This window comes from Panthera onca, chromosome B1, assembly GCF_046562875.1.
Source record: "Panthera onca isolate mPanOnc1 chromosome B1, mPanOnc1 haplotype 2, whole genome shotgun sequence".
NCBI lineage: Eukaryota > Metazoa > Chordata > Mammalia > Carnivora > Felidae > Panthera > Panthera onca.
Genome location: NC_138342.1, coordinates 131,945,223 through 131,967,886, shown reverse-complemented (window position 1 = coordinate 131,967,886; position 22,664 = coordinate 131,945,223). Strand labels below are relative to the sequence as shown.

Below are 22,664 nucleotides of genomic sequence, written 5' to 3'. Positions count from 1 at the left end.
TATATATATATATATACACACTCTCCTGTGCTTTTATCACTTTGCTCATCTTTAAAGTATAGCTTTTGGTGAAGTATTATCCTTCTTACCCTCCACTTATTTTTTTTTTTTTTAAGCCAAAAAATTTTACTTTCAGATTTTTACTTCTTTTGTTTGTTCTAGGGCTTTACAACGGTCTTTCTTAATTTCTAAATAGTTACTCTTTTAGGGAGTTAGGGTGAGTCATCTTTCTTTTTTTTCTATAACCCGGATCTCATGTGGAATTAGTGAATCATCTTTTAAATATGAATTTCCATGTATCTCATAAACTATTTAGTTTAAACAATTACTTAATTCCAAGTCTTTTATAATTTTTAAGACATTCTTCCTGGACAAGTACATATTCATTCTTGTGAATGTTTCATAGGCAAAAAGAAGAATGTATACTTTTACATTTGTAGGTTGTGAAATCTAATATTATCAAAAGCTTATTGGTGGTATTATTTAAACATTCTATAGATTTTCCTATTTTATGTAATTTCTATATCATATTTTGAAATACATACATCTACATGTACATATGCTTATATAAACATACATTTTTGTATGTGGTCGTCTGTGTGTGCATAATAAGATCTTAGTCTGTGGTTTCGTATATGTATGCGATCTCTTTGTATTCTAGGAATTTTGCTTTGTATGATTGGTTCTTTTATTGTCTAGTACATGAAAGATTATGACTGTTAGATCTTCTGCATGGATTGTACTTTTTATCATTAAAGTATTTTTTTACTTATTTCATCCTTTTAGAAAAGAATTCTACCTTGTCAAATATTAATATTGTCATCACTCCCAGTCCTTTTTCTGTACATTTACCTAGGTATCTTTACACGTCACTTTCTTTAGAAAACTTTCCTAAAATAAAAGATGAATTTTAAAGCACAATTTTGTTTTAATTCATTTATTTATTTATTTTTAAAATTTTTTTTTCAACGTTTTTTATTTATTTTTGGGACAGAGAGAGACAGAGCATGAACGGGGGAGGGGCAGAGAGAGAGGGAGACACAGAATCGGAAACAGGCTCCAGGCTCCGAGCCATCAGCCCAGAGCCTGACGCGGGGCTCGAACTCACGGACCGCGAGATCGTGACCTGGCTGAAGTCGGACGCTTAACCGACTGCGCCACCCAGGCGCCCCTTAATTCATTTATTTTTGAGAAGAGGGAGCACATACACTCACGTACATGGGGGGAGGGGCAGAGAGAGAGGGGGAGAGAGAGAAAATCTCAAGCAGGCTCCATGCTCAGTGCAAACCCGGCATAAGGCTTGATCCCATGACTGTGAGATCACAAACTGAGCCAATATCAAGAATTGGATACTTAACTGACTGAGTCACCTGGGTGCATTTTATTTTATTTTATTTATTTTATTTTATTTTATTTTATTTTATTTTTATTTTTATTTTTTATTTTATTTTATTTTATTTATTTTTATTTTTTATTTTTATTTTTTCTATTAAAATTTTTTTTTAAGTTTATTTATTTTGAGAGACAGAGAGAGTAGAGGAGGGGCAGAGAGTGAGGGATAGAGAAAATCTCATGATAGAGAGAATCTGATGCAGGGTTCGAACTCACAAACTGAGATCATGACCTGAAATGAAACTGAGTCGGATGCTTAACCAACTGAGCCACCCAGGCGCCCCTGGAATACTTTTGGTCAATAATTACTAGAGTTTCTCTAATTAAGGTGAGAACATTTTATAAGTTGATTTTTCTAGTGAGAAATAGTCATTTAGGAAGATTAAATAACGTGATGATAAGGAGCACATCTGGGAATGAACTCACAAGAATATTCTTACAGGCTTAAACCACCTAAGTTCCACACAGCATTTATTATCAGTTCTAGGATGATGATATTGTAGTTTAACATGATAAACATGGGAGTACAGTTGATCCTTGAACAACACAGGTTTGGACTGAGCAGGTCCACTTACATGTGGATCTTTTATGGTACGGTACTGTAAATATTTTTTTATGATTTTCTTAGTAATATTTTATTCAGTTTACTTCATTGTAATAGTATAGTATATAACACATATAACATACCAAATATGTGCTAATTGACTGTTTATGTTATCAGTAAGGTTTTTGGTTAGAAATAGGCTATTAGTGGGGTGCCTGGGTGGCTCAGTCGGTTGAGCGTCCAACTTCGGCTCAGGTCATGATCTCGCAGTTTGTGAGTTCGAGTCCCGCATCAGGCTATGTGCTGACAGCCCAGAGCCTGGAGCCTGCTTCCGATTCTGTGTGTGTCTCTCTCTCTACCCCTAACCCACTCGCATTCTGTCTCTGTCTCTCTCAAAAATAATAAGTAAACATTTAACAAAATTTAAAAAAAAGAAATAGGCTATTAGTAATTAAGTTTTTGGAGAGTTGAAAGTTAAACTTGGGTTTTCTATTGTGTGGTGGTCTGAGCTCCTAGCCCCTGCATTGTTCAAGGGTCAACTTGATTATATATACCGTGTAATTTTAATTATTTCCCCAGTGTTATTTTTGACATAATTCTACTCTGTCATGGGCTCCCCTTACATTTCCAGTTTAGTTAGCAGACACTAGCGATGCAGCTGGTGAATCAGGACAAGATCGATCTAGGGAAGTTCACTAACCTCAAATAGAAAAGTCTAAAAGAAAAGGACAGCATATTAATATAAGTTCAAGCAGAATGCAAAAATCATAAACTAAAGATTTTTTTTATGCTTGAGTAACATAATACAACATCTACTATTTGCTGAAACAGCTTAAGAAGTAGCACCATTTAGAATTTGGTAGCCATGAATATTGTACAAGTTGCTTGTAGGTAATGAAATTTGCACAGAAACCATTTTGGGGATATCATTCTTTATCTATTTATTCATGCATTTATTAATTCATTTATATACTCTTTTTAATTGAATTTCAAGTACTTTGTAAATCTCATTTATGGAGAAAAATCCTTAGTGAATTGGGGGTGGGGATGGCAAGGGCCTGAAACATCATAGAGGGGAGTAATATGGTGAGGAATTTGCACCTGGGGAAGAGATTCAAATGAACGATATACAAGAGCTGGAAAATATGTCTTCCATTTCCACATCGTGAAAGCAACACTCGAAAACCACGTTGGTAAAAAAATTTAAGATGACCTTCCAGGTTTAAGCTAAGAAATGTTCAGTTACTGAACACTGGTGCCCCTCTTCTTCAGCTCATTGCTGAAAGTGGTTGCAACATAGCACTCTGGAAAATATTTGCTAAATCTACCTTTGATTCTGTCTACAATAGGTCTATGACCTCAAGATCACAGGCCTACATAAGCTATTACAAAACTGCTTAGAAGTATCTCCTTTTGAGAGATAAAGCAAATGTAGCAAACAATTGGTGAATCTAGGTGAAGGACATAGAGGTATTCATTAAACTATCCTTGCAATTTTTTTGTAAGAATGAAACTTTTCAAAATAAACAGTTTTTGGAGAAATGAATATAATTCAGTCAAAAAACAAAACAGAAAACATATTGCCTGTTGGTCACAGCTTGGTTGGGAGAAGGAGAGAAAGTGGTTAATATTAGTTCCAGTAAGACTATTTGCATACGACTCTCTCAGACTAATCACTTAGGAAATAAAATATTTGAATAAATAGAGGGTAGTATCATGTTCCTGACTGCTATCCTACACACATAAAGAATCGTTAAGAATTCATATAAAGGGTGATTTACGCTACAAGAAAATTAACATTAGGGAAAAGACATGAAAAGTAACTCTCAAAAGAAGATGGACAACTGATCATTAAACATTTAAAAAATCTCTTACTTGCTCTAGGAATTAAGATATGAAAATTAAAGCAATTATCAAAGTTTTAATTACAACATTCAGCGTTAGTAAGGGAGAAGAAAAATAAAAACAAACACCTGTAATTCTGTCTGCCAAAGGTAAATTGATACCATTTTTCTGGAGAGTTACTTGGCAATATATATATATATATATATATATATATTTTAAAAACCTTTACAATGTCAACCCCTTTATTTCCTCCAGATAATCTGCTTCTAAAAATTTATTCTATATGTATCATATAGAATACAGATTATATATATGCAAAATAAGGTTATGTAGAAGGATGTTAATTTCAGAATTATCTTTATTAGAAAAAGGTCAGAAGAATCTAAATTTTAAGTGACAGGGACTTGCTTAAAACATTAGAGTCCATTCAGATGATGGAATATTATATAATCTATTATATAGAATATTATAGAAAAATAACATTATAGAAGAATATTAAGTAACATGGAACATCTTCCATGACACAAGGTAAAAAATTCGAGGCTAGCACATTTACAGGATAACAAGAAAAACATAAACTAAGATAATAGCTGTTTTCCTATTAGTGTTGAGATTATAAGTGGTTCTACTTTTCCTATATTTCCCCAAATTTCTTCAGATAATGCATACTATTTTAATTACATAAAACCACAGTCAACGTTGTTAAAATAAACAGAAATTGTTCCATTTGCTGGTTTAGCCATAATTATGCACCAACACATTGTGCTTTTGTGCTGAGTTGAGCAACAGTGGAAGCTCAAGCAGGGAGCATCAACATGCCCCAGTATGGGGAGGGATAGAATTCAGAAAATCAATTTCAGCTCTGTGTACAAATGGTAGGTAGCATTTTTAAGCTGTTTCTGCACTGGAAAAAACTAAAAGTCGAATGCCGAGAATCACTAGAGCTGAAAGACATCAGAGTAGAAATAATGCTTCCAGCTTTTAGAGACTGTGTTGTTTAAACCCAAGTCAAGTTTTAAACACAGGCGTTGGCCACCTATAAAATCACAATAATTTCAAAGATGGCTACTCGTCCTAAATATCGCCTCATGGTCATCATTTGGGTGAAAGAAAGGCTCCATGAAAATGATGGGAGTCTCAGGCAAAAATGCAAACGCAGACTGTATCAGTCATTCTAAAACTCCAGCCAGGGATCAGAATCTATTGGGGACATTTATTTAAAAATACAGACTCCGAGGCTTTTCCCATGTAGAGACTCTGATGTAATAACTCTGAATTGACCCCAGGATATCTGTATTTTAAATAAGCGTACGTAATGTTTGGTGAGTAAAAGTGAAACAACAACATCAACTAAGTTGCTGCAGCTGGTGGTGTGTCACATTAACCTTCATTTTTGGCAATAAACTTCATATTAAAAAATATAACTAACTAAATAAATAAATACCTTCATTTTTGGCCCATGTGGAAAAATCTGTGCTCAGTGTAATAGACAATTTGTCAGTTACATTGGTTAGCTTTTTTTCTTGGTTCCTAAAATGCAGAGGAACTGGAAGTTGACGTCCCAAGTACATATATCCTTCCTAGTTTTTTTTATATAATTTCAGTCTTGAATATATAAGAAAATATATTATAGTTCTCATGCCACAGCATGGGATTAATAATTTCCAACCAGTTTTTTTTTTAATTATCTTCATAAAAGTCATTAGTTAGTCTTTTTTGAAACTGTTTTGTATATTTTAACTTGTGGACACTTCCTTTGTATTATGTTCAAAATTGTGATGTTTGAATGGGCAAGATCAGATATGTAGCATATCTTATCAAATGATAACTTAAGAAAGCTTACTTCTTTCTAAATAGATATTACACATCACCCAGGAATGGTCTCCGTGTTTCTGCTATTTGCACATTAGCTAAGAATTGACTATCAGATCGTCTACTTTAATGGTTTTCTTTTAATCTGTGGCTTTACTTTAAGCTCTAACTATTCATTAGATCTTCTGTGAGTTTGTAAGGGGTTGAGCAAAGGTCTGAGGGATACTGCCCTCGGATTGGGCTCTTGCCATCTTCCAATCCTTGATTCGATGGACTTTTGCTATACTCAGCCTTGCTGCACAAGTTCTACTTCTGGGCACTTGAGTGGCTCAGTCAGTTAAACATCTGACTCAATTTCAGCTCAGGTCATGGTCTCAGGGTTTAGGAGTTCGAGTCCTGCATCGGGCTCTAAGCTGACAGCAGGGAGCCTGCTTGGTATTCAGTCTCCCTTTTTGTCAACTCCTCCCCAGCTTGCTCTTTCTATCTCTTTCAAAATAAAAATAAACGTTAAAAATTTATTTTTAAATTCTACTTTCAAATATTTCCCATGTGTAGTTTCTGCATGTGACTTTATTAGAAAATGGGTTCTATACGAAAAAGTGGGGGGAGGGTTATCCAAGATCTTGATAATCAGTGGATTTAGTCATCCACGATTTATGAATTTATGAAAATCGTGCTTTCTGACAGGCTGGTGATTCTGGAATCAAAGGTGAATAAGAGCTCATGATTAGTAAAAGAGAAAGGTATATAAAACAGAAATTGCAGTTAAAGTGAGGCTTAAAAAATGAACAGTAAATTGTCAGATAGCGTTGGGAGAAAAATGCTATTAATAATGGCAGCATAATATAAAAGGGCCTGACCTTCTCTGGAATGGTGGAAAATTCACTGTGACAAGAATGTAGATGTGCAGTGAAGGGAGCAGGAGAAAGTGCTGGGACCAAGTAGCAAACCATTTTCACCCCAAATCAAGGAATTTGGATTTGAACATTTAGATTACACAAAGCTGACATTAAGCAGGGAGGTAACTTGGTCAGAATTTCCAATTTTAGGACACTCTATGTGATGGCAGAGTAACAGATAGAGTACAGGTAGGGGTGAGACAGAACCTACGGCAGGGAAACCAGGTAAAAGTTGAAATTGGATTTGATGAGGAATCAAAACAGGGACAGCATTTCTGTGATAAAAAATTAATAACCTCTGCTTAGATGCAAAGGTTAAGAGGCTGAGCTATGGGACAATAAGTTTCTGTGAAAATCAGTGGCAATGATGCTACGTTAGGGAAGGAGAGTCTAGGGGCATAGGGTTGCCCAGGGCAGTGAAATGATGGGAGAACAGAGGATAAAGGCAGCATTGAGTTGATATACTCATTTCTTGGGAAGAAGTAGAAAGAACACAAAACCCACTTCTACTTTAGTTCCGGTGTTATCATGGAAAAAAACAAACATCCAATTGATGTCAGTAGGCATAATTTCCAGGGACAATAGGCAACTGCTGCTTCCTACCCCACTCTTCCTCCCAAAAACCAATTGATGAATATCAGACCCTCATCGTCCTCTTGGGATCTCTGATCCCAAAGTCTAGCTAAGGGGCAGCGTAGTGGTTTTCCCATGGTGCAGAGTGAGATTTTGAATCTTCATGTGTTCAGTGCCAGTTTGCTAGCTGCTCAAAGTTGTGATTGCTTCTCTTTTCTTCCAGGTTCAAAGCCTAATTCATTGATCATGTGGATTACAAAGTAAGAATAATTTATTTGCAACAATGACTAGTTTAACTAATAAGTCTTTTTGAAAGTTTTTTTTGTGACGGATCTTATATAAACAAATAGTATTAAAGTGGGCTTTTGAACATAACTTTTTAGTTCGCCTAATACCTTTTCTACAACAAGGATAGAAAATTCCTCTTCCTAATTTGAAACTTTCCACAACTGAAATTGAAATTATGAACAGTGTTCACAATTACTGTTTTAGTTACTCCTCGGTGAGAAATACAAAGGAAGAATACAAAAATAACTCGTGTGCTATTTTTAATGTCATTTAGCCTAAATACTTTTTCCCAAAAAGTCACACTCACGACCTTTTGATAGTTTTAGAGGGATATAATGTGTGAAAGCATATTCCAATGACATAATATACAAAAATGTTATTACATATAGAAGAATAAAAATCTATGTTTTGGGGGTTATTGCTGTGGGAAGAAGGGTCTGATCTTCATAGACATCTTCTTCATTGAATACCAGGACCCCTTCCAGTTCATCCATACAACTCCATCATCTGTGCCGTGTTTCGCCATGTCCCAGCTGTAATGTCCACCCCAGTAATATCGGCCATTTGGATTGGCTGCGTGGCATCTATTATACCACCATCCGCCACCATCCTCTTTAGAACACTGTTTTTTGGGATCTGCAGTTATCCTGAAAGAAAATGTTTGGGGTTATTAGAACTGCAGTGCTGTCAAGTAAATTCTTTGCAAAGTGCCCTCAGAAGAGTGCCGCGTACAGTGATCCTTCAAGTTATACGCTGGTTCTGTAAGCAAAGTCACACTAGCACACAAAATGTCTTCCCCGCCCTACAACAAGAAAGGGAGAGAACTGGGCCTATGTGACAAGTCCATCTGTATTTGTTTCTTTAAACTGACATGACAGCTTTCAGCCGCCTCAGTGTTAGAGAACCCTGGAAAACAAAATGGAGGTTTCAATATACACTTGAGAATATATAGATACAGAAATGTATCTAAACGCTCACTATGTAAAGGGAATGTGCTCTCGTTCCAGTTCCATATTTTATAGTTGTATAACTTTCAGTCAATTACTGAATCTCTCTGCACTTCATCTGTAAAGTGAGAATAATAATAGCAACCTGATAGTGGAATTATCTTAGAGTGATAGATAAAGAGCTTCCTACAGTGGCTAACACACAGTAGGGGCCCAAGAAATGATAGCTATTAATAACATGAGCTATCATTAATGACTCTAATAACAACATCCATAGTGACTTTTAAAGCAGGAGGGAAAAACACAATACATACCAGCCATCATTGTCCCTGTCGTACGTGCTGAAGTACATGCTGTTGTGAATGGTCATGGTCTGGTTCTCTCCCACCAGTTGAGAGGCTCCTTCTATGAGGGCATTGCCAGCTGTTCCCTTATATTTGTTCACTGAGAGCTGGTATTTGTTGGCCTCGTTCTGTACGGTGAATCCTCCATAGAGTGCCTTCACCTTATCTCCTTTCCAGTCCTCCATTTCAATCAAAAGTTCTGTGGGACCCATGTTGGTAAGCTGGCTAATTTTATCATTTCCGAGCCAATACTCACCTAAAGGAAAAATAGAGTAAAGCCTCAATAGAAATAAAACGTTTGGAAATGAAAAACTGCCTTTCGGGGTGCCTGGGTGACTCAGTTGGTTAAGCATCTGACTCTTGAATTAGGCTCAGGTCGTGAGATTGAGCCCCGGGTCAGGCAGGCTCTGGGCTCACAGTGGGGAGCCTGCTTGGAATTCTCTCTCCCTCTCTCTCTGCCCCTCCCTGACATGTGTGTGTGCGAGTGTGTGTGTATGGGTGCTTGTGCAGTCACACACACTCTCTCTCTTTGAAAATAAATAAACATTTAACAAAAATAAAATAAAAACTGTTTTTCTTCCCTTATCTTTAACTTTCACATTCTTTTTGTAAACTCTTCTTAACCTCCTAAAACTCCCAAAAACAGACTCCCAAAGCCATGTTTTTTTTGTAATGAAAAAAAAAAATTTTTACCCAAGGATGATTTTATTTTTGTACTCCCAGTTTTACCTGGTACACCACAGTATTTTTTCCCATCTGCATTAGTTGCAATATTTCCAAATCCTTGTTTATATGGATCCCATTTCCTGCCAAAGTCAACACTACCATCTTGACGATTCTGAATTACTGTCCATCCTTTGGTTGAAAGAAACAAAAATAGCATCTATTAACCGACAACAATCTCACTTTGAGGAGAATGTCTAAATTCCTCATCTATTTAATTTATTTTATGCCCAGCTATGTTTAGTGCTTCAAAATGTGTACAATAAGGAAATAAATATGAATGGAAAACTTAAAGTCTTTGAAGACTGCAAATGCTTTATCTCACTCCAAATTGTGAATCATAGATATTTTATAACCTTTAAAATATCAGGATGAATTCCAAATCAAATGGATCATTGTTAGTTATGTCAAGCTAGGTTTTATTTCTTGGCATTCTATGGCATCAAAATAATTACAGCATGATAGGTCAACCATCATCAAATACTTACCTCCATTCTCTGTGGTCATGTCACAGTATACTCTGTATGGTGTGATAGAACTGTGAGGCTGAATGAGATACATTTCAGATGTTTCACCTCCGTTCCTGATGATTTCCTCACATTCTGCAAACATAAGATAACATACTATATTCAGGGAACTACAACATAATTTCTTGGTCTTTAGTCATCAATTGTGTAAGATAACTGATTACATAAGTTACTGAGGAATGCTTTATTTCAGACATTTGAGAAGAAGTTGTAGAAATTGAATCATCCTTGAAACATCAGTTTTGAGTTCTAGGGAATGAGAAAAGCCCTTCTCCACCTTCTTTGTCCTAGGATATACAGAACCTTCCAGAACACATTGGTAAGGAGAAACACCCACATCCACCTACATTCTTCCATCTATCCAAGCAAGCACGTGCATTAGTCAAGTGGAGCTACCACCATCATTGCACTACAACCTGTTCATCAAAAATTGGCGAATACATTAGGCTATGTCTGAACACAGCACGGTAGGGATATCCTCATGATGTGCTCTAACGTCATTAGGATTTGTTGGGGAAAAGCCACTAAGCTTTTTAAAGTTACCTCATATTTTTAGAGTGTTTGTTCTTCTGGAACTTTCTAGAAATATGTTTATTAATTAGTTACCTTTGCCAGACACCACAGGAATATTGCAACTGACTGTGCATGGGGTGCGGCAGTATTCCATCTGAGCTGAGACATCCGATTCTAATTTTTGTATTTTGCTTCTCAAGTTTTCCAGGATTGAACGGAGCACACGAAGGTTGATTGGGATATTGCTGTTCACAGTCTCGTCTATATACAGTCGGTGCTTTTCCAGCTCTGAGGAGTACTCATTTATTGCATTTTCATTTTCTGGAAAAATGAAATTATGTAGGAGTGATGAGCATTTTCTTCTGATAAAAAAACTAGGTGTATTCATCCATACAGTTGTAATTTCAATTTTCTGAGAATAAACTAATAGCTGCAGAGAAATCATGATATGCAGTTGTACTTAGGGGAAATTATTCGGCCCATGACATACAAATTAACATAAAGTCTAGTTGCTGTATTAGTAATTTACCTTAGGTATAAGCTAAAGATTCTGCCTAATAATGAATCCAATAGGTTCTTTATTTCTCTGGTGAGGAAAAAAGGAGAAAGCAGTATTTAGACCTTCCATCTCAGAAGTTCAACATCATATGGATTGGATACCCTTGATTTACTTATCCATCTCACAAAAGTACACTAGAGCCTTGAAATTTACAAGAGGAATGTCATGATACCTTTGAAAAATGCCCAAATTTAGATAAGTTACTCATTGAAATGCCTACGCCAGTCTTACTCACTAGCTTATTCCTACCACCCAGCCAAGAGCACTCAAGATTCAGATCTCAAGCACTCAAGAGCATTCAGATCTCAAGATTCAAAGATCTGGTAGCATTACCTGCAACACAATTGAGTATGCCATAGATTACCCTTTTGTATTCAAAACCTGAAGTATTAAATCTATAAGTGCTAAATTTTGCTCTGAATATTGCCTTCTGATTCACAAGTTTCTTCTAGAATAAAAATAAGGACTCACAGAGATTTTTTTTTTCTACACAAAATGATTCTAGCTGAGAATAAGTGCTGAATCATGCTTATATGACAAGTGGGAGGTAAAGGGGCCTAAGTGAGAACCGGAGGGTATTCAGGCTCATACTGAAAGCAGTAGACTGCTACTTAAGCTAATCTAGAAAGGTTCATCTTCTCAGAATCATGCATTCCCATGCAGTCAAACAAGTTCCAATTTTAGAGCAGAATCAAACATAAAACACAGGATACCTACCTTTTATTTGTTTCTGCCTGTTTTTCCACATGTCTTTTAGCAGTGTTATATACTGAAAGGTGCTAGAAGAGGACTGGGACACAGACTCCACATTATTATTTAACTCCTCTATACTTTTTCTGATTGGTCTTTCCTGTTTTACCAAAGTATCTTGCAACTGACATCCTGTAGGACACAACACTCCCTGCAAACAAAGAAAATGGCAGGCATTAGAGGATTCGGATTACAGGTATTTGTGAAAATACCACATAGTGAAAATGCAATAATATCACGAGCCAATATAAAAACTTGCAATTTCATTTTCTGTTATGTAAGTCCAGAAATTCTAGAGTCATCATCATAGTCCTCTGAAGAGTAAAATTAGTACTTACCACAGAAAAAATAAGTAGGGCTGTGAAAATTTTACCACTTGAACAAATGAGGTGGGCAAAACACAAAGCTAAAAACAACATCCATGTACCTCATTCACAATCTCAGGCTCAAACTAAAGAGGACTAGAAAGGAGCCCTTATCCCAAGGCCCAGTAAGTTTTGTAGTTATTTCCAAAATAACGAAACAAAATAATGATAATAATGGGGGTCAAGGCAACATTAGGAAACCATAATGAACATAGGCTTTCTCTGCATGGGAGACCCATTCCGACAAGAAACACTGATGCACTCACCAGGTCTGGGTCAGCATGAAGACAGCCCCCAGCATCAGGGGCTTTTCTTTCTATTTTCTTTTGGCTGGCCACTGTTTTGGCTGGTCGAGCCCGATAGCCACCTCCACTAACGGGTGGTGGGACAGGTCTCAGGCTGGGAGCCTCTTCCCTCTTCTTGTCGAGGGGCCGATGACCACGGGCATCCACAAAACCCTTGGGGAACCAGGCAGAAATAAATGTAAAGTGTTATCAAAGATTTGAGATGTAACGATTCCAATACTCTCATTTCATAAATTAGGTTATCACATAATTAATGGTTGCTTTAAGGTCCATCAACTGGTTAGTCGTTGGTCTCTTCGGTAACAATAGAAAAACTGCGTGAAAAGTATTATACCTGAGGGAGTTTTTAAAAAGAGGTCTTAAAATAAAGCTGCATCAGATTATGAAGAGCGATGACATCAGATTCCTGAAACCTATACACTGGAATACATAAAATAGTAAGAAATCTACACTGTCAGGAGGAATTTTCTCAAGCTATTTGGATTACTAAATTCCTGTAATTATTGTTAATTATTTTCCCACTTTCAATTTTTATGAATTAGACGATCAATTTACCTAAATCTTATATAACAATATTTAAGAGGTAATACAGATTTTTTTAAAAAGTGAAATTTATTTTGGATTTATTTGTAATCAGACAATCTTTGAGGCTAACGTGTTTGAAGAGGACTAAGGTCTTCTGGAGCCAGACTGCTGGGGTTCAAATCTTGACCCTACCACTTACTAGCTATCCAATCTTGGGCAAGTTATTTTTTCTGTGCTCTAGTTTCCTTATCTGTAAAATAGGGATAATAAGAGTATCTGCTGTCTAAGATGATTGTAAAGATTAAATGACATTGCATCTCACACTCTCCAAAGAGTTCCTGACACATAGTAAGTACTCATTATTTCTACTGCAAACACACAGTAGATACTATAGTTTAAATGGCTTTTCCTATACTAATTCCAATCCTAACCTTATCTTATATCAACAAAATTATTTCTTATACCATTCTCATGAAATTCCTACATGATTTCTTTATCAAACATCATAATTTTCTCATATTTAAAATAATTCTCAAGGCATGCGACTAAAATTATTTGCTAACTTAAAGAATATTACCTTAAAACATAATGAGGTGGAAAATATGCAATGCAGTATAAAAGTGTTTGCTTGGATTAACTAAATTGCCATGTGGTCTTTGTCAGCAATTATACTTTGGGGGGCTTAATTACAAATTAACAAAGACTATATTTGATGAAAAGACTAAGCTCTCCAGCTATTCAGTGAGCCTAGAAGTCACGCAATGACTCTATTTTGAATTTTGCTGTCATTTATTCATTAAGTTACAATAGCACTTAACATTTAGTGTGAGTGTGCTAGGCTTTAAACCCAGGCAAGTTGGCTCCGAATCCCCCTGCATAATCATCATAGGTATCCGAGTATGTGTAATTGCAATAAAAATAATAACATGTGAGGATTTGGGGAAAATATACATATTTCATGAGGTCCCAGAGCTGGTCTGTTCTACCAGGAATATTATGAAATGTGATTCACCTGTTTATTACAAATCAAATTATAACAGAAGAAAAATATTTTCTTTCTATTTCAGGGTGCCATTGGAGAGAGAGCATTGACCATCTAGCTTTACTAGAGAAAAGGAATTAAAAATATTTAAAGAAATTATATGGATATTGGGGTTCATGAAGATCACTCAGTGAAATAACTGAAACTAGAAAATCCACTTTGGAGCTTAAACTAGTAAACTATCTCTGTAAGGATTAGCTGATGAGTAGAAATGTAAAAGTGCTTAGCTAGGTATTACAAAAGTTTACTCTTATACATTCTTTCCATTCTTCTTAGCTAATGCAATTAACCAGACAAGTATCTCTTTATCTGTATACTTTGATAATTAAAACAACTTAGGTTCCCCTCAAATTCAACAAATGTTGCAAACAAATCCCTTCCTTGAAGTTTACTCTTATTTTTAGTGTGACATACTATGTTGTGCGCAAGAAATTTGATCATAATTCATTTGAGAACACAATTAAAATTCTTTAAATAGTTATCTCCCTAAATGCATTTCTGTATATCTGTTATCTTCAAACCAAGAGAAAGAAAACAGCAGAGATAGTAGTTAAAGAAAAACTGTTCTACGAATAAATAAATTATACTGAGCTATGTGTTTCATAACTATTAGTAATAATAAATACTACTTATGACTTAGATTTGCACACTTGAAAAAAACAATCATTTCATTTTCTATCACTGTATTTGGTCTATTCTGCTTTTAGATTCATTTATAATTTTCATTCAGAAGTTGCCAGTAATTTCAGGAGCTATATATTACTTTCCTTCACCAAAGAGTAAGCTACCACAGCTTTTTTCTTTTAAAATACTGCTTTTTCATTTTTTTATAGTCTTCAAAATTCTTAGATTTGTCCTCATAATTGTAATAATGTGTTGCTAGAACTAAATGAAAATCACAGTACTCAGGGTAACAAGTGAGAAAAACAATCTTACCACAGCTTTGTCTTCTCCCTGGGAAGATATAGATAAACAAGAAAACAAGAAATCATTATTTTGTTTTTATGTAAGAAATACTATGTAACATTCTTTAAATAAAATGGGTCCCACTTCAATTTCAGAACTAAAATCAATGTTAATTTCGTTAAGATATTCACATATGATTATGTTGTTATATTTTATATTAATAATATTAGTAATAATATAATAATTTTTAAATAGTCACCTCATCATAGTAATCAATAGCTTGTGACTTAATAATAAAAGCACACAGTAGTAGCAGTATTAGATTCTTCATGGTTTTAAACTTTTAGAAGCTCCAAGAAATTGTCCCTTACTTATGGACTTAACTGGGAGATCTTCAATCCTATATATAGCTGAAGCCTTTGTTAGGTAGGATTTTAGAAATGGTTACCCTCCTTAGTTAATATTTAATTTGTTGGTTCACCTGTTGGCTGAACCATTTTATCACTTAAGCAACATCTTCCCAGCAAGACTTATTTACTTGTCATAAAACTATTCTCTGCCGGCTGAATTTAGAAACACCAGGGTATTTCAATTCATTTAATTGGACAATACGAGGGAAAATTAGGGCATTCCTGAAAGAGATGTGTATCACCTTTCCTGTAAATTAATGTGCATGCTGCAGAGGCTCACAAAGAATGTGTGAAGAAATAAGTATTTTTAATCCAACCAAAAAATTTGGACCTACCCGCAAGGAATCCACTAAAACTGTGACTTCTCTAAAAGTATACAAATGTTTATGCTTTGAAGCAATCACGTAATTGAGTTTTAAAAGAGGCCAATAAATTAAGAATAATAGTATATCACCATGTGTTTATCCTTTCTTTGAGACATTAATCAGATTAGGAATATTAGAACTCATGCCTTATGCTCTGATAAACAAATATCAAAAAGAAAATACCATCTTTTCTTTTTGCTCTCCCCTCTTCCCACATGTTTTCCTTTATTAATATAAATTAAAATGTTCACACAATTCAAAACACCGTTAAAATAATTAATAAAGATTCCTAAACCAAAGCATTATTATTGTGATTGGATACGTAATTAACACTTTATTTTTTATATTACATTATATATACTTTATAGTATATTATATTGTTTATAAAAACAATGTTATTTTACCATTAGTGAAGGCTTCATACATCTATTTCAAATAGCGGCCCAAATAATAAATGTGGTCCATTTGCTTTCAATATTTTCTGTAAGCCACCAAATCCAAGTCTCTTATCTTTCTATTTATTTGTTGCAATCAGGATTAGCAATTCTTACAAGAATCAGTGGGGAACTCAAAGTCAAGAACACAAATCCCATCAAATGTGTTGCTTTATGGCATTTTCTGTGTATGGGGGGGGGGGGGGGTTATGGAAAGTGAAACATTCTCAAGATATTTGAAAAATGATTTTATTTGAAAGATAGTAGGTTATCCAGGTCTGGATCAGGAGAGTATATTTTTGGTGAAGTATAGTTGACATAAAATATATTAGTTTCAGGTGTATGACATAGTGATTCTACAATTCCATACCTTAGGAAATACCACGGCAATCACCTGTCACCATAGGCATTATTACAGTATTACTGACTCTATTCCCTATGCTGTACTTTTCATCCCCATGACTTATTTAGTTTATAATGCAAGTTTAGGGAATCCCTGGTGGCTCAGTTGGTTAAGTGTCCGACTTCGGCTCAGGTCATGATCTCATGATTCATGAGTTCAAGCCCTGTGTTGGGGTCTGTGCTGACAGCTCAGAGACTGGAGCTTGCCTCAGATTCTGTGTCTCCCTCTCTGTCTGCCCCTCCCCCACTCATTCTGTCTGTCTCTCTCTGAAAAATAAACATTAAAAAAATTATAATGCAGGTTTGTACCTCTTAATTCCTTACCTATAAACCATGCTTGGAAGCAGATTCTTGATAATGGCTCGAGACTCACTAAATTATTTTCTTCTCTTGGTTACATTCCCATAGGTTACATTCCCAAGTTTCTTTTAACTCAAATTTATGAATCTCAGTATTGAGTTTAAATTAAGTGAACTACTTCACTGGATTTTTTCAAATTTGTGTCCCATGTACTAGTACTGAGTAAATACTGTATTTTAAGACTAGCTTAGTTTTAATTTTTCTTAGAAGAATACACATCTAACCATAAAAGCAAATATATGCATGTATTCATTAAAATGAGATGCAAGAACATTTGTCTTTAAAATGTAACTGAGAAAACTCTCATTTTAATAATCTGGACAGGGTCTTATGTTCATGATGTCAGATCCTTACTGATTTGAAAAGACTATCTGATAGGAAGACTAAAACAATTTTTTTCTTTTGACGTAACATTATCATATTATTACTTCATTTTCAAGCACTGAAACTAGTGACAGAACCATTATTTAATTTTCAGAAGCTTATTAATTTTTAAGTTTCTTCTGGCATATAATAGAATCGTGTACAACATTAAAATGAAAATTCCTTTAAATTCCCACTTGTTTTTCCTCTGGTATTCTTGCCCTCAGCAACAGGAGGTGGAGGATGAAAACTACTAGAACATATGTTCTATAAAAGTAGAGACTTAACATTCATTCCACAAAAAGATCTTGGGAGCTTCCTATGCGACAGGTAGTATGCTAGAGACACATTTGTGAGCAAGATAAACAAATTCAATAAAAATTTGTAGAATGAATGACTGAACTAGCATTCACTGAAACATGCCTCAGAAGCCAAGTCCTGATAATCATTTATCTTACTTAATTCTTGAAGCCACTAAGTTCTATAGATGATGAAACTGAGGTTCAGAGAGATTAAGTAAACACCCAAGGCATACAGGTAGTAAATACCGTACCAGGACTCGACCCAAGTTCGTCTGATGCTATAGACCATGCTCTGGCCCATTATACTACATGGCCCAACAAACTATAAACATTACAAAGAATTTACCAGTAGCTTTTTGGTTGGTTTGTTCTTGTTTTGGCCAGCTCATTGTCTCGGGACTATAAGGTCTCAGACTAGCACACTCACTCTTAGTCTTTATTTTCACCCTCAAGTATGGGTGTGGATGTGGATATTCATGTTGGTATGAGAGGTATGACCAATGCAGTGATAATAACTATGAGACTTTTTAAAATTCTAGTTCTTGTTAGATATTTTTCCTATTGAGTTATGTACAGTTACTCTAACACTCTAAAGTGCCTGATATTACAAAGTAAATTACCATATTTTCAAAGAGAAGAAATAGTTTTGCAGACATTCTGCTTATAAAAATACTTAAAGTTTTAAGAGTGTTGATGCCATTGGTGGAAGAGGAAGGGAGTACAATTTGTTCAGTTATATTTTCAGGTCAATAGTACTGTGTTCTTCCTATTAGCTGATACCATTACATAAGTCAAGGACAGTAAATCAGTGACAGAGAATACAGATAATCTGTCCTGCCCAGCAAGCAGCTCTCTGGCATGAAGGGCTGACTTGGGGACACTGATTGTCAAAATACTTGTCATTGATACCTTTCCAATTCATGTCAGGCCCCATCTACAGAACACAAGGCAATTTGTGTTTATCAAATATTTATAGAGCACCTACTGTGCGGCAAGTAGTTTTCTGGGGGGCAAGGATATTTTGGTGGATGAGATAGACAAATGCCCTCTAATCATGAAGCTTTATGTCTACAGTCGAAGACAGAAAATGAGAACTACTTGTAATAACATGTACTGAACCTAAGTCAGGGTAAGATGAGGTTTTGGGAATTGTAACTTAGGGACCTAACCTCCTTCAGACGGAAAAGGGATTCGAAAGGAAAAGTCTTTTTGGTTTGAAACCTGTTGTTTGAATGACTGTACGGTTTATATCACACATGGCTCCTGGAGTTTGCTGAGCTAATCCAAAGGGAAACTTAAGAGCAAATTTTTAGAAATCAGACTATTTTTTAAGCATAAATTTCACATTAGAAGGAAAAGCTGTGTTTTCAAACAATGCAATAAATCACTAAAGGTTTTTATACTTTAAGTGTATAGTACCAGCAATAAAATCTGTAGAAAATAAAAGTTTTTATTTTATTTCAGAGTATTTTAGGAAAATTCATTTAAAAATATTTCACTATTTAATAACTATTTCTTGAATTAAAAATATTTTCAATAAAATGTGCTCAGGATTAGATTAATGGCATAACAGACATTTATGATTTTGACTTTTCCAATCTAAGAATAACTGTGCATTTTCATCGTTTCAAGTCTTTTTGGAGGGATGTGCCCCTTAAATATTTTCCTAGGTCTTAAACATTTTGCATTTATTGCTGTCATATATAAGATCATTTCCCCCATTATATTTTTTAACTGTATATATGAAAGATACTGATTTTTTCCATTAAGATTTTTTTTTTTTTTAAGTAATTTCCACACCCAACGTGGGACTCAAACTTACCCCGAGATCATGAGTCGCATGCTCTACCGACTGAGCCAGCCAGACGCCCTGGAAGCTATTGAGTTTTAAATATTGTTTTGTACTCAGCTCTCTTACTGAATTGTCTTATTTTTCTAATAGTTTTTCCAATTGAGGGAGAGAGGAAGAGCAGGGGAGGGGTAGTGAGAGAGAGGGAGACAGAGAATCCCAAGCAGGCTCCATACTGTCACTGCAGAACCTGACACAGTGCTGGAACTCACAAACCATGAAATCATGACCTGAGTTGAAACCAAGAACTAGGTGCTTAACTGACCGAGCCACCGAGGCAGCCCTCAAAGAGCATCTTGTAATTTAATGTCAGAAATAACTTTTATATAACCTGGATAAAATGTGGCATTAACTTACCTAAATATATTGGAGAATAATTCATTTTCATAAAATTTACAATGAACAGAAATACACACTGTCCTGACACAAGCAATTCTCTGCCTTACACACAGAAGAGGGCTAAGATTAAATTAATTGTTGTTGCGATAGTAGCATTTTTTCAGGAGTGAGCACATAATATACACATCCAGAGACACACAATTTCCTACTCTACAGACTCAATACCTGCAACTCACATCAAAATTAAGGTCTCAGTGCCTTCCATCCCCACGCGTAAGTGTCTAAATCTTAACACCTCACTTATTCAATCTTTCAACAAATTTTGAAGGCCTACCAATTGCAAGTTATCCAGATACTGGGTGTGTGATGTGGATATCACACTATACTCACCCCATACGTCTACTGGGGAACACAGATAATTAAACAAATATTACCATCAAACATGGTAGTATATGAACTCAGCTAAGAAAACTGGAAATGTCACATTGCTGTTTTTTCTGTGTCAGCATAAACACTGACACATTTTTGCAAAATAGAAACACACAGAAAAGTAAATTATGAGTCATTATCATGTTCAATTTGACACTTGTTTTTGTGACATGGCCTGGGACTTCACAAAGTAGAAGGAGAAATTGTGATAAATAACACTTCCCTTCTCTCTCTCTCTCTCTCTCTCTCTCTCTCTCTCTCTCTGTCTCTCTGTCACATGCACACATCCCTCACTAAGATATTTCTGACAGTGCAGCTTCATTATGTCCCAGGCCTTTCCAGGCATTAACTGGAAGAATAGCTCCCTCACTGTCTCCTGTGGTCCCAGAAGCTTTCCTCTTAACTCTGTTACCAGAAATCACTTGCTAACACTACCTTGGCATTTGGGCTCATTCTTAGCATTGCAATAAACAAAGATCAAACTCCTGAAGAAATGTGCAAGTATTCTTTTTAATTGGTTCTGATGATGTGCTCGCTTCGGCAGCACATATATTAATTGGTTCTGATGTTAGAAATTCAAAAACACATGATAATTTCCACCATTCCTGCCTTTTGAATTAGTGAAGAATTACACATCTGAAATTCATGGGGCAAAGGACATTTTGAGTCAAACAAGGCTAAAGAATATTGCATGGAAAGAAAGTAGTGTCTGAAAGAGATTACATATTTAACCTAAACTGAGAGAAGAAGAAATACTATCCATCTTTTTAGGAGTATAAAAACCAGAAAACACTTCCAGTGAAAAATCTGATGAAAGTGACACTGAAATCCATATTCATGTGACCTCCTATCACTTACTCAAGGGCAAAGGACACAGTATTTGAAAGAGAATAAAGGTATCTTGTATATTGGTGAGTTTAAGAAAAAAAAAAAAAAGATCAGTTAGTAAAGAGAGGCCTTCCTTAAAATCTGTACTATTGGTTTTACAAAGACTTCATATTTACATTAATAAATCACTCACAATAATTTAGGTGGTAAATCCTTCTATCCTTATAAAGATAAGGGAAAATTCTTATTAGGGAAAAATGCTCCTATCATTATGAAGAGCAGCAGTGACCCCTACTGCTCAAATAAGGCATCTCTGGGTGTCCACCAGGACAGATTCTTAACCTTTCATGGGTTCTAAATCCTTTTATGAATCCAAAGAAATCTATAGATCTTTCACCAGAAAAAAAAAATCAGGTTTTATATAAATATAAAATTTATATACAACATACGTAATTCATAGATCCATGAGCTACATAAGGGTGTCACTGGGCTCTATTTATCTATCTAAAACTTTTAAGTGGATAATATAATTCTATAGATTCAAGAGAGCCTTTTAAAAGGAGAATAATCTAGTGCAATTTACCTCAATTATTACAATATTTTTAAGACTTTGGGCTTATAAAAATTTTCTAGGATGATTAACATGTTAATAGACCCAACTAGACAGTTATTATATTGCCATAGTTATATTAGAATCTTGTTTGTATCTCTATAATTTTACTGCCTTTTAAAATCATACTCTTGGGGCGCCTGGGTGGCTCAGTCGTTTGAGCAGCCAACTTCGGCTCAGGTCATGATCTTGCGGTCCGTGAGTTCAAGCCCCGCGTCGGGCTCTGTGCTGACAGCTCGGAGCCTGCAGCCTGCTTCAGATTCTGTGTCTCCCTCTCTCTGGCCCTCCCCCGTTCATGCTCTGTCTCTCTCTGTCTCAAAAATAAATAAACATTAAAAAATTAAAAAAAAAAAATCATACTCTTTTGTATATCTATTGCCACCAATAGGGAAGTTATAAACTGATATAGCTTCCCAAGTACATATATATTTCTTTGCAAGGCCTACCACTAGTGGACACTTATAGAAAATCAGTTCATAGGCCAAACTGCTACTCAAATTCAAAGATGACTTTATTTTCAAGCAGGAACATGATCTTAATGTTTTTAATGAATAAAAAAATCAGTTTCTTTTTTTAATCAGTGAATTTCTAATGAGATTATCATTTCACATCGCTATACTTTTTATAAGATTATTTTTTCCCCTCTCAAAAGCATATGCGGGGTGCTTTGGGGACAAGATCAGTGGAACTGAGTAGGTTAAGGAGCAAGCAGGACCAGTGAAAGACTGGTCTATTCAAGTTTACAAATGTCTACCTCCATCAAGGTTTCTTTTTACGCAGAAAAGTAATTGGGCAGGATTAATCGAAAATTGCATTTTACCTGGGTGAAAAAACAAAATCTCAATACTTGGGCACCAGGCTGTGTATAAATAAAAATGGCTCAAGTCTTCAATTGCATCCTTTTTTCCACCAGCTTTGAAAGCTGTACCCCGGCATTGTTGATGCCACATTAATTAGCAGACAACTAGGAAATAGCCAAGAATTATGCAGTTTTGAGAGATTAAACAACATCTATGCAGCATAAAGTAAGTTTGGGGTTTTGCCATATGTTAAAAATCTTTTGCAAAATTTCTCAAATTGAAACAATTCCGCAATATTGACTCAACAAGTGTTC

The 22,664-nt window shown here is 35.3% G+C and overlaps 1 protein-coding gene across 1 annotated transcript; it reads right to left on the bottom strand.

Moving 5' to 3' along the window:
• Nucleotides 1–7,600: 7,600 nt before the first annotated feature.
• Nucleotides 7,601–15,214, bottom strand: FGB (fibrinogen beta chain). The gene is made up of 9 exons (XM_078445673.1): nucleotides 15,119–15,214; nucleotides 12,783–12,792; nucleotides 12,348–12,550; nucleotides 11,684–11,867; nucleotides 10,501–10,728; nucleotides 9,856–9,969; nucleotides 9,374–9,499; nucleotides 8,615–8,900; nucleotides 7,601–8,000 (listed from the first exon to the last, which is right to left on the bottom strand). The coding sequence occupies exons 1-9, from the start codon at nucleotides 15,188–15,190 to the stop codon at nucleotides 7,769–7,771; spliced, it is 1,455 nt and encodes a 484-aa protein (XP_078301799.1). The 5' UTR covers nucleotides 15,191–15,214; the 3' UTR covers nucleotides 7,601–7,768.
• Between the last annotated feature and the right edge of the window lie 7,450 nt (nucleotides 15,215–22,664).